Source organism: Balaenoptera musculus, chromosome 16 (genome assembly GCF_009873245.2).
Source record: "Balaenoptera musculus isolate JJ_BM4_2016_0621 chromosome 16, mBalMus1.pri.v3, whole genome shotgun sequence".
NCBI lineage: Eukaryota > Metazoa > Chordata > Mammalia > Artiodactyla > Balaenopteridae > Balaenoptera > Balaenoptera musculus.
In genome coordinates, this window is record NC_045800.1 from 37,446,102 (window position 1) to 37,460,403 (window position 14,302).

General features: G+C 39.8%; 1 protein-coding gene across 9 annotated transcripts in view; it reads left to right on the forward strand.

Annotated features, from left to right (window-relative positions):
- The window catches only part of SLC16A12 (solute carrier family 16 member 12), a 92,731-nt gene extending 83,216 nt beyond the window's left edge, over nucleotides 1-9,515 (forward strand). For all 9 annotated transcript variants that reach the window (XM_036829715.1, XM_036829714.1, XM_036829712.1 and 6 more), the window contains 3 exons: nucleotides 1,050-1,629; nucleotides 3,578-3,837; nucleotides 6,807-9,515. In XM_036829715.1, coding sequence (XP_036685610.1) covers nucleotides 1,050-1,629; nucleotides 3,578-3,837; nucleotides 6,807-7,069 — 1,103 coding nt within the window. In that variant the 3' untranslated portion in view covers nucleotides 7,070-9,515. The remainder of the gene's footprint in view (nucleotides 1-1,049; nucleotides 1,630-3,577; nucleotides 3,838-6,806) is intronic.
- The last annotated feature ends 4,787 nt before the right edge of the window (nucleotides 9,516-14,302 follow it).

Below are 14,302 nucleotides of genomic sequence, written 5' to 3' on the forward strand. Positions count from 1 at the left end.
ACTCAGAGGGGAGGGTAACACTAAACTCTTGTCTGGGCCACAGAGGTAGCATGATCAGGCCAATAAAGGATATAATCTCATAGTAAGGTTATAAATCTAGCTCTGTCAGCTAAAAAAGGTATCTGTCCCCTGTCATCCAAAGGGCCTGACTGCTAGGGTGTCCCATCATCCCAGTTTACCAGGAACTATCCTGGTCTTGGTGCTGAAAGCCTCACATCTGGGAAACCCCTCAGTCCAGGCAAATTGGGATCATTGCTCACCCTGCTCTGCAGATGGGAACAGGAGCTGAAGGTAGTTCTCCTTTTCCTTCCTTGACATTTAAATTCTGGGTTTAAAGCCCTTCAGATTTTCTTGACTTAAAAGGAATAGAAGTGGAAAATCTTGAAGAGGCTTTCTGCTGACTTTAAGGGATATTTTCAGGTGGCTATGTGTACATGCTATGTTCATGTATCAAATTGGCACAATGTTTCCTAATATGTGAGATTACTCTGGAGCTTTCATGGGGTCACAAATGCTATTTAAACCCAAATTCCAGTGTGGTCCAGATTATCAGAGTTGTGTCTTCAGGGACAGTGAAGAGTTGAAGTAATTCTCTGGATAATTTTAAAATACTTAAATTATCCAGAGATAATTTAAAAATAGTTAAATTATCCAGAGATAATTTAATTTATTAAAATTAATTTTAATTTATTAAAAAAGAAGTGTTGGTGGGGAGAATAAATTTCTTAGGTCAGTGTTATCCTGATTTTCTAGTTAATTCAAATTGAGCTTGTGTAATAGTTTTTAAGTTCTTCATTTTATTTTGCTTAAGTCATATTCCCTTAAGGCTTTTCTTCCCAAGAAGAAAGTCATATATATGCTATACTTTCCAAATTGTGGATGACTGGTGAGGGGAGACCCATTTTCAGCTTGGTGTAGAAAGCAGTTTTAAAAGGGTTTATCTGAAGGTCAGATTCTCTTTATTCCAAATAGTATGATTCTGAGAAATGTTCTTTCCGTAGCTGTTCATGCCGTGCCACCAGCACTCACAGAGTTCTCTTTATCCCCAGGTCTTGGATTTGCACTTTGTTACTCTCCAGCTATTGCCATGGTTGGAAAGTATTTCAGCAGGCGGAAAGCCCTTGCTTATGGGATCTCCATGTCGGGAAGTGGCATTGGCATCTTCATCCTGGCTCCTGTGGTTCAGCTCCTTATTGAACAATTTTCCTGGAGGGGAGCATTACTTATCCTTGGGGGTTTCGTTTTGAATCTCTGTGTTTGCGGCGCCTTGATGCGGCCAATTACTCTTAAAGATGACCAAACAACTGCAGAGCAGAACCATGTCTGTAGAACTGAGACACAAGGCTTTCAGCGGGCGTCTCCCTCTTCGACTTGGACTAAAGAATGGGTGCAGACCTGCCTCTGTGGCTCTTTGCAGCAGGAATACAATTTTTTACTGATGTCAGACTTTGTTGTGTTGGCCATCTCTGTTCTATTCATGGCTTACGGCTGCAGCCCTCTCTTTGTGTACTTGGTGCCTTATGCTTTGAGTATCGGAGTGAGTCACCAGCAAGCTGCTTTTCTTATGTCCATACTTGGGGTGATTGACATTATTGGCAATATCACGTTCGGATGGCTAACCGACAGAAGGTAAAATCCATGAAACCGCCATTGGCTCCCCACTAGGGACTTTAAACTTTGAGTTTCCCCTCATCACCTTACCCTCTAGAATACCTAGGTCTGAATAATGTTAACAGGTTTTCGATATCTGAAGGCAACTCCCTTGTTGGTTCTTCTAGTCAGAGGTCAGCAAACTTTTCTGTAAAGGGACAGACATTAAACAGACAAAGTCACATTGGCTTTGTGGGTCGTATGATCCCAACTATCCAACTCTGCTGTTGTAACACAAAAGCAGCCATAGACAATATGTGACCGAGAGAGTGGCCATTTCCAATAAGACTTTATTTAATTTTAAATTAAAATTTTAATTTCTCATACAGTTTTTCCCTTACAACATTTTATTGTTCTTTTGATTTTTTCCAATCCTTCAAAATTGGAAAAACCATTCTCAGTTCACAGTCCAAAAAACAAGTGGTGGGCTGGATTTGGCCATAGTTTGCTGACACCTGTTCTAGATTGTTTAGGATGGTGGGTATGTATAAATGGCAGAAGCGAAGTTCTGGTGACAGATTTAATTCCATTCTAAGTCAAGTCATTCCTCCGGTGAGACAACTTTTGTTTTAGTTTCTTTTGAAACACCCCAGAGAGTGGCTGGCAATAGAGAGAAGAGCCGACTCCAGTCCAGGCAGGAGAATCAGGTCAATAATAACACGTTATCTGTAGCCACGTATTTATATTTGACAGTGCAAATAGCAAATAGTTTCATTAGGCTTCTGGCTTAGAAACCAAACTTATAAGAAATCTACTGAGTAGTTTCTTCAGCTAATGCTAATCTGTTTGGATTGAAGAGAGCAAACTACTCATATTCTCCTAAATGATGGACTCTTCACACTTGAGCTATGACCTGGAAGAGCTATCATCCTATGGCTTCTCACACGTTATGTCTTTGGGAACTAAACAGGATCCAACTGCCATTATCCAGTATCGTGAATATAATATTTAGGATTAAATCCACATTTTTAATGGTTAAGGAGTTGGTGGGAGAGCAAAGGGTAACCATCTTTACAATCAAATTACTCAACAAGAAGCAGCCTGGTATAAGTCTGAGAGAGGAATCTCTAATCTGAGATATACGAGACCTAAGTTCTTGTGCTGGCTCTGCCCCGTATTATCCCTGTGACCTAGAGAAAATCACCTAACCCTCAGATCCTCAAGGGTCTTCATCTGTAAAATGGGCCAGTTCAATATTTGCCTATGGACATTATAGCATTTTGTGAGGCTTAAATGAGATTGTGGGCAGAAAAACATTTGTAAAGCATGAATTGCTGGTGCTGATATTATACAGAGTCTTTAAAATAATTGGTATCATAGATGGGTTTGGATCTGCAAAGGGAAGTGTTCATGGAAGTACCACTGGGGAGGTCTTGAAATAAGACTTAGTCCTAATACGAGACCTTCATAATCTCTGGCAAATCACCTTCGTTTCTTCATATTATGGCTTCCTCTTTGTATAACCACTTGGGTTATTGAGCATATATGATGTGCTGGAGACTAACAGATGACACATCTGAAAGCATCTAATATGGTGGACTTCTAGACAATATTAGGCTCCTGACACTCTATGTGTTATTTCACAACTATCCTTGAATAACACTATGAGATAGACAGCCTCCCCATTTTATAGCTAAAGGAATTGAGGTTAGAGTTAGGCAGTTAGTAGGTGGTAGAATTGGATTCAAACTTCTATCTTTCTAATTTTAGAGCACAGGTTATTTTCTACCATACCATGCTTCCTGGGAAGATACATTCTTGCATTTGCATATACCAAAAGAAAGACAGGAAGACAACATAGAAAACACACAATGGGGAGGCCATCTCTATAAATAATTGTAGTGCTTACTGCTACCTGGGCATGGTTCTAGAGCTCTTTGATAGAACCTGTGCATACTGCACTCATTCTTGGTCTTCACATCCACAGGTGTCTGAAGAATTACCAGTATATTTGCTACCTCTTTGCCATCGGAATGGATGGGCTCTGCTACCTCTGCCTCCCAATGCTTCAAAGTCTCCCGCTGCTCGTGCCTTTCGCTTGTACTTTTGGCTACTTTGATGGTGCCTATGTGACTCTGATCCCAGTAGTGACTGCAGAAATCGTGGGGACCACCTCTTTGTCATCAGCGCTTGGCGTGGTGTACTTCCTCCATGCAGTGCCTTATTTGGTGAGCCCACCCATCGCAGGTAAGTTTGCAGAGAGAACCCCCAGTCACCTCTTCTCTGTCATACTGATGTAAAAACAGTGAACTCACACACACCCATGAGGATTGGAAGTAAGTTGGGAAGAGTGAAAGAGAAAGGGATGCCAGAGCCACCAAAACATCATGGTCTAATCTACATCCTTGTTTTATAATCTTCTTCCAACTAACTGGGGGACCTTAGCATACTTGGAAAGAAAAAGTCCCAAATTAGGATCTTGATTCCATTCCACACTAATGATAGAAGCAATGGAATGAAGCAGCTGTTCAGACTTATAAATAAGTTGGGCACATTCAGAGGGAAGGCTGGCAGGAGAACAGGATTCCAGTAGGGGGGGCGGTAGGCAGTGAGGCTGAAATGATAAAGTGCGGGTGTCATAGTGGAATGTCTTGAGTGCCAGCCGAAGGAGTGGGGCCCTATATGCTTCAGAGAATACGGCTAGTATTACAGCTTTTGGGCAAAGGGGTAGTAAAGTAAAGAGTATATTTTAGAAAACATGATCTAGCAATTGATCTGGTAACTTAGGGGAGAAACAGGATTTCATCCTAATAGTTCAAGAGCCATCTGATAAAGGCCTGAACTAGGGCTACTGCGGCAGAAATGAGAATGAGCTCTGGGACAAGGGGGAAATTTTGGGGGAAAAAATCAACTGAGTTTAGCATGTGGGGATGAAGGAGGGAAAGAAGTCCAAGATAACTTAGGAGATAATGGCATGGCTGAAAGAAATAAGGAAGTTGGAGAGAGTAGCTTTGCCAGAAAAATACTAAAAATTTAATGTTTAGACATATTCACATATCTGAAATATCCAATAAAATGCTCAATAGCGCTGTTTAAGGATGAAATCTGAGCATTTGAGGGAGGCCAGATTTGGATATACAGGTTTGGGATTCAAGAAAAAGCTTCTAGAATGTTTTGTAAACTGTAAAATGATATAAAAATTAAAAACATAATTAAATAAGTAATTCAACAAATATTCATTGCATGCATTAAATAATTCAACAAATATTTATTGCATGCATTAAACAAGTAATTCAACAAATCTTTATTGCCTGTGTACACCAGCACTGTGTTTGGCGCTGTCGGTTTAGCAGCAAACAGGTCAGAACCCATGCCTTCTTGCTGGGGTGTGTGGTCTAGACCAGTGTCTCTCAGAATGAGGTCTTGGGACCACCTGCATCAGAATCCCCTGGGGCCCTTGTTAGAATGCAGACTCCTTGACCCTCCCTCTGTGATCTGGACCTTTGGGGGTGAGTTCCAGGAATCTACACTCTCAGCCAGTTTTCTTGTGATGCTCGTGTACACTAAAGATTGAGAATAATTGGTCCAGATTATTACCTGCCTAAATTAAAAACGAGAGTGAAGAAGTTCTCTGAAGATAGGCAGAAGAGAAATGAGCCAAACATTTGCTTAGAAGGAAGGGAGGGAATTTTTTGAAGAAGGCAGGATTTCTGCTTTAGCTGCTATTATGAATAGACAGTTCAGGTTATTTCTAAACTCCAGCAATTGCTAAAGCATCAAACCAAGGGAAACTGACTGCTTGATAGCTGCCGATGAAAATTCCTCATCAGTTTAAACTCCATGACAAAGGACTACATGTTTAGTGCTTCATTTTTGGAAAATGCCCCCAAAATGTTCCCACATCCTCCCTCCATAGCCACTTTTTTGTATTTACCAACCTTTAGGGACAGTATAGCTCTGTTAAAAAGTCATAGGACATAAATTGGGATTCCTGGATCCTTTTTTCAAACCCTGGCCTTCATTTGGCAAATCAGACATTATACTCATTGCCAGGTACTAGAGGATTAGCGTGTGAGTTCCTTTTTAATACTTCTCTTATTTAATTACTTTTAAGATAACTCTCTACTCAATCTCTTCCGTTTTCTGCTACAAAAATGTACAAGCAAATCGCATGATAACTAAAATATTTGAGAGTAGTTTGGATTGCAGGAAACTTTTTTGGGGCTTTAACAATTTTTGCATGCCATTTTTGACTAATGGTTTTGAAGTAGGTGAGAGGAGAAATCATACACTTCTCTGGTGGATTTTCTTGGGATATAAGTAAAGTTTGGAGGAATTTTAAAAAACCTTTCTAGAATTTGAAAAAGAACAGATACATGTATATGTATAACTGAATCACTTTGCTGTACACCTGAAATTAACACAACATTGTTTATCAACCATACTCCAATATAAAATAAAAATTTAAAAAACCTTTTTAATCACAAAATAATTTCCTGCCAAGGTCTAATTTTACCCCACTGAGTCTCTGATTATTGTGACCTATATTTTGCATATCATATACTCTGGTTCTCCTCAAAATTTAGAGCCGGAATAGATATTGTGGCTAATTTGTTGCAATAAGAGATAAAGAAAAAAAGCTGTGATTACAGAATTCTGCTTTCTGAAGTTTGCATTTTAAACTGTAAGATGGTCCAACGATCTGATTTTCAAACTGGATGGGGTACAATGACTGGATCCAACAGGAAATTTGGATTCTGCTTTATCTAGAAGCATGTTCTATTACTCAGGATAGTCAGTATATGGCTGCTGGGAATACTACTACTAGCATTCTGTACAATTACATTCTCTTAACACCCTAGATAAAGGAAGAATCCCATCATCAGTAATTTGAATGATGCTATTTTTATCTTTTCTACCGTATTTCATGGGATTAATAATAAGAATAACTAATATTTATTGTGTGAATACTAAGAGTGTGACACTTCCAAGCACTTTACCTAATAACAACAATCCATTTTAGAAGTTTCCCTAGAAAATAGAATGCATTTTTCAGTTGCTGCACAATACTCTTAGGACATCTGCTTTTTGTGTCAAAATTAGAGCAGCGGTGCTAGCAATCTACTGTTATTATCCTCACAAACTATTAGATTTGAGAGTGGGTAAATAATTGAATTTTCAACTCAACAGTATCATTTTGCTGTTGCTTGTTACAGGATGGCTTGTAGACACGACTGGCAGCTACACTGCAGCGTTTCTTCTCTGTGGATTCTCAATGATATTTAGTTCTGTGTTGCTTGGCTTTGCTAGACTTGTAAAGAAGATGAGAAAAACCCAGCTGCAGTTCCTTGCCAAAGAATCAGATCCCAAGCTGCAGCTATGGACCAATGGATCGGTGGCTTATTCTGTAGCAAGAGAATTAGATCAGAAAGATGGGGAGTCTGTGGCTATAGCAATGCTTGGTTCCAACCCCACATGATCAATGGCCTTGAGCCTGAATCTTCAGGGCTGAAAGAGGTGGGACCACTGTATTGTACATGTTTCTGAAGGATTTTATTTTGGCAGAAGTATTGCCTTCCAAGGAAATGTATCATTTTATTAATATGTTGGTAGTGGAAAAATGGCAAATAACAAAGCAAGCTGGACTGGCTCAGAGTTTCCCCATTTGGGATTTGTACTCACAATTGAACTCCCATCTTTTGGGCAATGAGCATCAGACCATGGAGAATGTTAGGACATAGCTGATATAATTCGCTGTAAATAGAGGTAATTTCAAGGCATGACCAAAGCAGATGACACTGGGCGCAGCTTTGTTTCAAATTCTCTGCCCCTCCATCTTCCCTCCTCAGTTAGAAGGTAAACAGAAACGTTGACATGTAGGTTTCTTTACGCTGTTTAGAGAAGGGGGTTCTGTATTAATCATTGCCTTTTGAAGAATCTAAAGTACTCTTCAACAACCTGTTTCAAATGCTAATGAGAAACTCCACTAGGAAGGTTTGGCATCCTCACCTTCCACCACCACTGAAAGCTCTTTTCCTAAGATGAGGCACTTAACCTCCAACCAGACGCTCACCTCTGTTGCTATCACATATAATACTTACTCTAAATTGAGTAGAACACACCAAGACACATGGGCGATTTCTAAATCTTACCAGAAATGTTAACACTAATGCTTCCCTTTTTTTTTCCTTTAGAAATAAAGCATTTATTTAAACTGTAGACAATTCCTGTTAGGAACGGAAAAATGTTGGCAGCATTCCAACTGGGCAGGAATTGAATTCTTGAATCAGCAGGTCTCTGGTGAAAGTTTTCTTTTCAGATCAGATATTTAGGTTCGTTACCCAAAACAGGACTTGGGAGTTTTGCCTGAAAAATATTATTCTAGAGATACTCTGAAGCTGAGATTCCTTTCTCCCTGTGTTAATTTTTGTTCCAGTGTCCAGTGCTACTCATCTCTTTATAGATAATCATTAGTGGACCTTTTCAGCTGAATGAGAAGACGTCAGGGGTTAACCTCAGCACCATAGCCCTCCCACAAATTGTAGCTTTGGTCAGGGGAGAGGGAGGACAAAGTTAAGAAGGCTAGTGGTGTGTTGTTTTTACAGTTTATAATCACATACCTTAACTCATTGGATTATAGTTTGCTCATTCCCCAGTACCCTACTTTCCTGTGGTGTGGGATAAAGTCTTCAGATTGAAGAGGGAGGGCATGGGGAGAGAAGAGAAAGGCCAGATCCCCCAGCCTGTCTCCGACCATTTTAAGTCCTCTGAATTATAATCCTGAATCCCAAATCATGTTGCACCTGTAACATAGGGGCAAGTTATACAATTGAAAGGGGATTTTAATTATTCAAAAATTAAAATCTGAACCTCAGGGAACTATTTTGACCCTGAAGGCCATTCAATCCACTGTCCCCCATCAGATCTCACAAATGCCTTGCCAGGGATGCTGAGAGAAAAAACACAGCCATGAGGAAGATCCAGGGTTGACTAAGCACATTCAGCAAGAGTCTTTGCCTATAACTGGATTATAAATATATATATAAAATTATATATTAATACATTGCTTTCCGAATGAAATGCTGACTTGATTTGATGGCAGAAAACTAATATCTCATAGGTGTTTTCCAAAGAGAAAACAGGAATGTTTCCTGTTATCTTTATACTTAGTTTGAGAATTTAGTTGTGAAACCACTTCCTTTGTCATTTGCAATTGAAAAACAATATTTGGAAAATATCTGTAAACAGTCAAAGTTAAAATGAAGTTTTATGTGTTTGGAATAGCACTTTACACTAAATGTCATTTCTTGAATCTTCAAGCCTAAAGATTTTTTGAAATATAAAGAGTTATAAATATTCTTATACATATTTTTTCCTAGTAATGATCACAGTAAAATTTTGTTTATCTGGTTCTGTGATGTAATTTCTCTAAAGTATTATAAGTATTCATGAAAAATGAGCACAGAGATCAGAGCTTTTTAAAATTTGTATAAAATATTTGTGATATTCTGCCTTTATACATGCATACATTTGTATTTTACTTTTCTTTTTGGAGTGGCATTTTTAGGAAACCAGTAAGGAAAATGTAGATCTTAGAGGTTACCATTGTCATCGACACAAAATTTTACTGTTACGTTCCATTTGTCTATACTGTTTATTTCAGAATGGAGCAATTCATGGGAATGATGTGTTTGTTTTGTAGAATCAAGAACAAAATTGTGGTGGGATGATTTTACATCTTAAATATTTCTTTATATCACTGCAAGTTCTACTTTGAAATTGAGTAGAAAAGCAAACAAAATGTGTAACTTCTGTAGATACACTACCATTTGGCCTTTTGTTCAGATTGTGATTTCACTAATAGATTGGATATTTATGATAATATTTTCTTATTTCAAAAGCATAATAAAATGAGTTTATAGTCATGTTTGGAAAAACATTTTTCCCCTGCACAAAGGGTTTGGATTGTATTGTGAGTGGCTCTGTCTGGATTATGCCAAGATGTAACTGGCATATAAAGATGTGGTAAGTAATCAAATAATTTACAAAAAGCATAACCATTTATTGAGAACTTCCAATGTGTTAGCTACCGTGTTAAGCACTTCCTATGCATTGTCTTATTTAATCCCCATAATAGTCTATATTATCACCGTTTAATAGACATGGAAACTGAGGCATTAGGTCCCACGGCTTCTGACTCTGTAGTCACTGCACTCTAGTGCCTGTAGTGAATTCCTGTAAAACTAGGAAGCTGTCTGATGCTGGAATCTGCCTCCCTCCCTTTGTACCTGCTCAGATCATCTTCTCATGTGGGTTCAAGAAACCATTTGGAAATAAGCCCTTCCTTGGGGAGATGAAACCCTTTGGGTTATGCTTCAGTCTTCCAATCAGTATAGATGGGAAGATCCTAGATTGGAAATTTCCAAGAATCTTCCCAAGAGTCTGGTTCTATCAAGACCACTACTTCCAGGCTAAGTGGCTTAATATGCTGTCTGTTGATCCAGGCTCTTCTTTGGGAGCATTTGTCAAGGGCGGGGGTGGGAGGGGCGGAATGTGGAGAACGTTGGGCAGCGCGCTTTGTCCCACCTTCCACGTTACCAAAGTCACGCTTTCTCAGTCAAGAGGTGAGTTCTTTCTGAAGTGCCTATACCGTTGCCCAGTGATGATGAAGATGGTAATATCTATTTGGCACTCACCTTCCTGGTCCTAATAGGTCTAATTTGGAAATTGTTTATTGAAATGAAATAGTGTGAATCCAAGGTAGATATCTGAGGTTTTCTTCTCATACTTCAAAGTTTGTCTTTTTTTTTTTTTTAACTCCGCTGAACAATACATTTTTATACATGTTGCCAGAGCAGCTACCAGTAAGAGATGACTGAGATTTTGTCCCATTAGCACAGAGCAATATTTGGTGGGAGGAGTGGGAAAAATATTAAATAATGATAAAAAGATTGATGTTTAAAACATTTTATTATGAAACTTTCCAAACATATACAAAACCAGAAAGAAAAGTACAATGAACTTGACGTACCCATCCCCCAGCATTTATCTACCCCTTTCCGTACACCCCTGATGAAGCCAGTTGAAATATGTTGACAGAACATGTCTTCCATCAGTTGTCAAGGAATAACTAAACTTGGCAAGAACATGCTAGCGGAGGTTATGGGTGGTCAGTATCACCTATCAAAGAGCCACATCATTACCTACAAAGCTGATGGGGACCCCTTGCTTTCCGCGGTCTTCCTTTGGGTGTCTGAATTGCAGGCTAAAACTCTTTCTCCTTCTTTCCCAGCCCCGATGTGGTCTATCTACCTGAAGCTTAAGGAGGTGTCAAATAAGTGAAAAGTGCTTCTGAATTCTGGGAGAGAGTGATCACTATTACTTTCATTATTACTCTTAATTATTTAAGTGTCAGAGCCCTCTTTGAGGGGTCCAGGACCTAGGATTGGGCTAAAATTAAATACAAAGCACTTTATTTTTGAGCAGTTAATGTATGTTCCACTTAAGATTTGCACTGGCATTAAAATTAGCATTTAAAATGCAGCCCTTTTAAAGTTTTCCCATAAAACTGCTTCCATTGTGATGGCAAGTTAGGTCTTTTCCCACTGACACATGTAAAGATGGAAGAGTTAGTGGTCCCAGTCCTAGGAAAAGTGAAGATATATCTCAGTCCCTGTTTTTTCAACGGGGCCCTGAGCAGAGTCTGAGTGTGTTTCGGTGGGGAAGAAGGTCTTCATGGGGGAAAGGGATGTGGGGCTACCTGAGGTTCCCGTGGACACTGAAGGCCTCTGGATCTCTAAGTGTGTCATTCCCTGCCCAAGCAGAGGTGGAAGAATTTGGACATCAGACTCTAGTTTCTAAAGTTCAAACAGAAAGGGGAAAGCCTTTTTCACAATCGCTGAAGTTACACGCTGGAATATGGCCCATCATGTCCTGCAGGGTGTGCTCTTGCCTAACTTCCAAACCTCCTATTGGGCTACATTCTTCCCACTCACCACACTGCAGTGCCCTGTTCTATCTGTTTCCCAGGTCATTTTGCATATATGGATCCCTCGGGATACTCACTTCTCATCTTTTGGGCCACAGTTTAAATGTCACTTCCCTAGAGAGTCTGTCCTTAACCATTGCCTCCATCTAAATCACCTATCCCACCATCACCACCCACATGACTCGTTCTCATAGCACCCTGCTCTTTCCCATCAAAGAATGTATTTTAATTACAATTGCATGTTCATTTGTGTGTTTATTTTTAAATGTCACCTCCTCCACAAACCCACAGCTTTCTGAGGATAGGGATCGTACTGACTGACTTACCACTGAGTCCAGTGCCTAATCCACAGTCACTCAATAAATACTTGGTGAATGAATGAAAGAGTGAAAACAATAAGTGAGCAAATGAGAAAAAGAACGAAGGAAGTAACTGCTAAAGAGAATTATAATGCAGCAAGGGTAGGGCTGACTGAAGGTCAGGTTTGCTTGAAGTCGCTCTTGCACCCGGAATGCATAGGAAATGTTAGCTGTTCCCAATTCAGTGGGCCTAAATAGGACACCTGGTAAGAAGTGTCACGTAAATAGCAGGCGCTCCAGAGCACTGAGTATCATGGGGCAGGTTTGGGAAAGGGAATAAAGGTGGCAAAGAGAAGAGTTGGTAGAAATATATTAATTAAAACTCTAGATTGAGGCCTGAATGTAAAAATGATACAACTGTGTTGAACCCAGACAGACGTAATTAAATAGCTCTGTTGTGCTCAAATGGAGTGGGAGGCCTGGGCAGGAAGCACTGCCCATGCAAGGGAGCCCTGGAATATTGGGAAAAGGTGGACACAGGAGCCTTATCGTGAAAAGATGGGGTTTCGGTTACAGGGACCACACAAGCTGCTTTTACTTTACGTGAAAACCCTGCTCCAGGGTTTGGCCAGGAGCAGTAGCCCCTGGCTGGCGTCTTGCCCGGGCCTATGGCTGGCCTCTAACTCACAGGGCATGACTGAAAATCAGACGGCGTACGGGCAAACTTGTTTTAAGAGTTGGTGAGAGGAGTTCATCAACCACAACTAGTTATTAAGCACCTCCCTGGAATCTGGCACCATGTTATATATGGTGGGGAATTTAAAATACACCTACCACCGCTTCCGTGATCTCAGGTGTACTTCCTAATTGGTAAATTGAAACTAGCTCAGGTGAGAACAATCCCAAGAGGTTCTTAAATGCTGACTGCTGACTGAGGCTAAGGGCGTTGCATACTCTGGGCGTTAAGAGAGGAAGAATTCGTGATGGGCCAGAGAAATCTGAGATGATTCCGAGGAACTCAGGTATGGAATTGAGTGGGTTGGAAACAGCCTCTACTCTTTTCAGGGGAAGAAGCTGGGGAGTAAGGGAAAAGGATGTGGGGAAGCCGCTTTATGTGGCTACCTGAAGTTCTAGTAGATTCCTAAGGCCAATGCAAAATCAAACACAAGCTGACACTAATAAATGTTCTGGTGAGGGGATCCACAAAGGTGTCTGGGACTTTTGGGACTGCTGGGATTTGGGGCTGCATTTGGCTTCTCTAAATTAAAAACAGGGATTTTTCAGGGCCTGGGGTTATACTTTAATAATTACCTCTCAACTCTAAAAAGGAATCATTTGTAAGTTTTTTCTTCTTAAATAGTCCAGAGATTCAAGAAAGTTTTTTGTTTTGGTTTGTTTTGTTTGTTTTTCAAATAACTACATGTTATGCAGCACTGCCATCTGCTGGAATTAGTGAGACCACTTCCCGAAAGCTGGTGATGCCTCCAATTACAGTTTAATTGGACAAGGCCAGCCTTAGAACAAAGTTTGTTGTTTCCTTCTCTTCCCTCCCCTAGTCCCTACTCATTACCCATCCCACATTTATCCTCTGCCTCTTGCAAGTACAAATATAGGGATAAAGATGCTGTGTTGTATTTTTCAGTATATATTTTGATTGCCTAGTTCACTTCTCTATGTAGAATATCAAAGTTAATATGAGTGATGATTTTAATTGACTTAACTAGGGCTAACCATGGGTAAAATTTAATGTGAAAAAAAATATTTTGAGCCCTCTGTGGCCTTCTTTGGGAATTCAGATTGCCATCCTGGGTCCCATTCTTTGTCCCGTACTATTGTGTTAATTGATATGAGTTGATAAAGGATTAAGTTAAAGTGTAAGATGAAATCTCAAACACATACCAGAAGTCAAATTTTGAGAAATGTTGAAACCAAATGATATAGGGGAGTGTATTCTGTATAATTTGGAAACATAAAATGTCATGCTTGTTATACTGTATACCAATTATGACAGATTTAGTGATTGAATTTACTTCTAAATGTGTGGTTCCCATGAAATTGTGAAGGGATGCTATTTATTTATAGCAACAATTGCCTTCAAAGAGAGTGTATCATGTTAAAGTGAAAGACTCTTTTGTTGAACTAAGCAGCTTAATGAACTTGGTTATGCATAAGTGGGTCTGTGGCTGTATATGAGGATAAGAGAAAACTGAATTACTCTGTTTCAGGAAAACAGTGGAATTGGTTTTTTTTCAGGGGAAGAGTAGAGATAGGGAAGGAGATAAGGCCCGGAATCATGGCAAGAGGCAGGAATATCAAAAAATGGTTAAGGGTGTTTCCTTCTTTCTTTCTCTTTTCCCCTCAATCCATCTCTCTCTTTTCTTTCTTTCCTTCTTTCTTTCTCCCCATCTCCTCTCCCTCCTTCCTT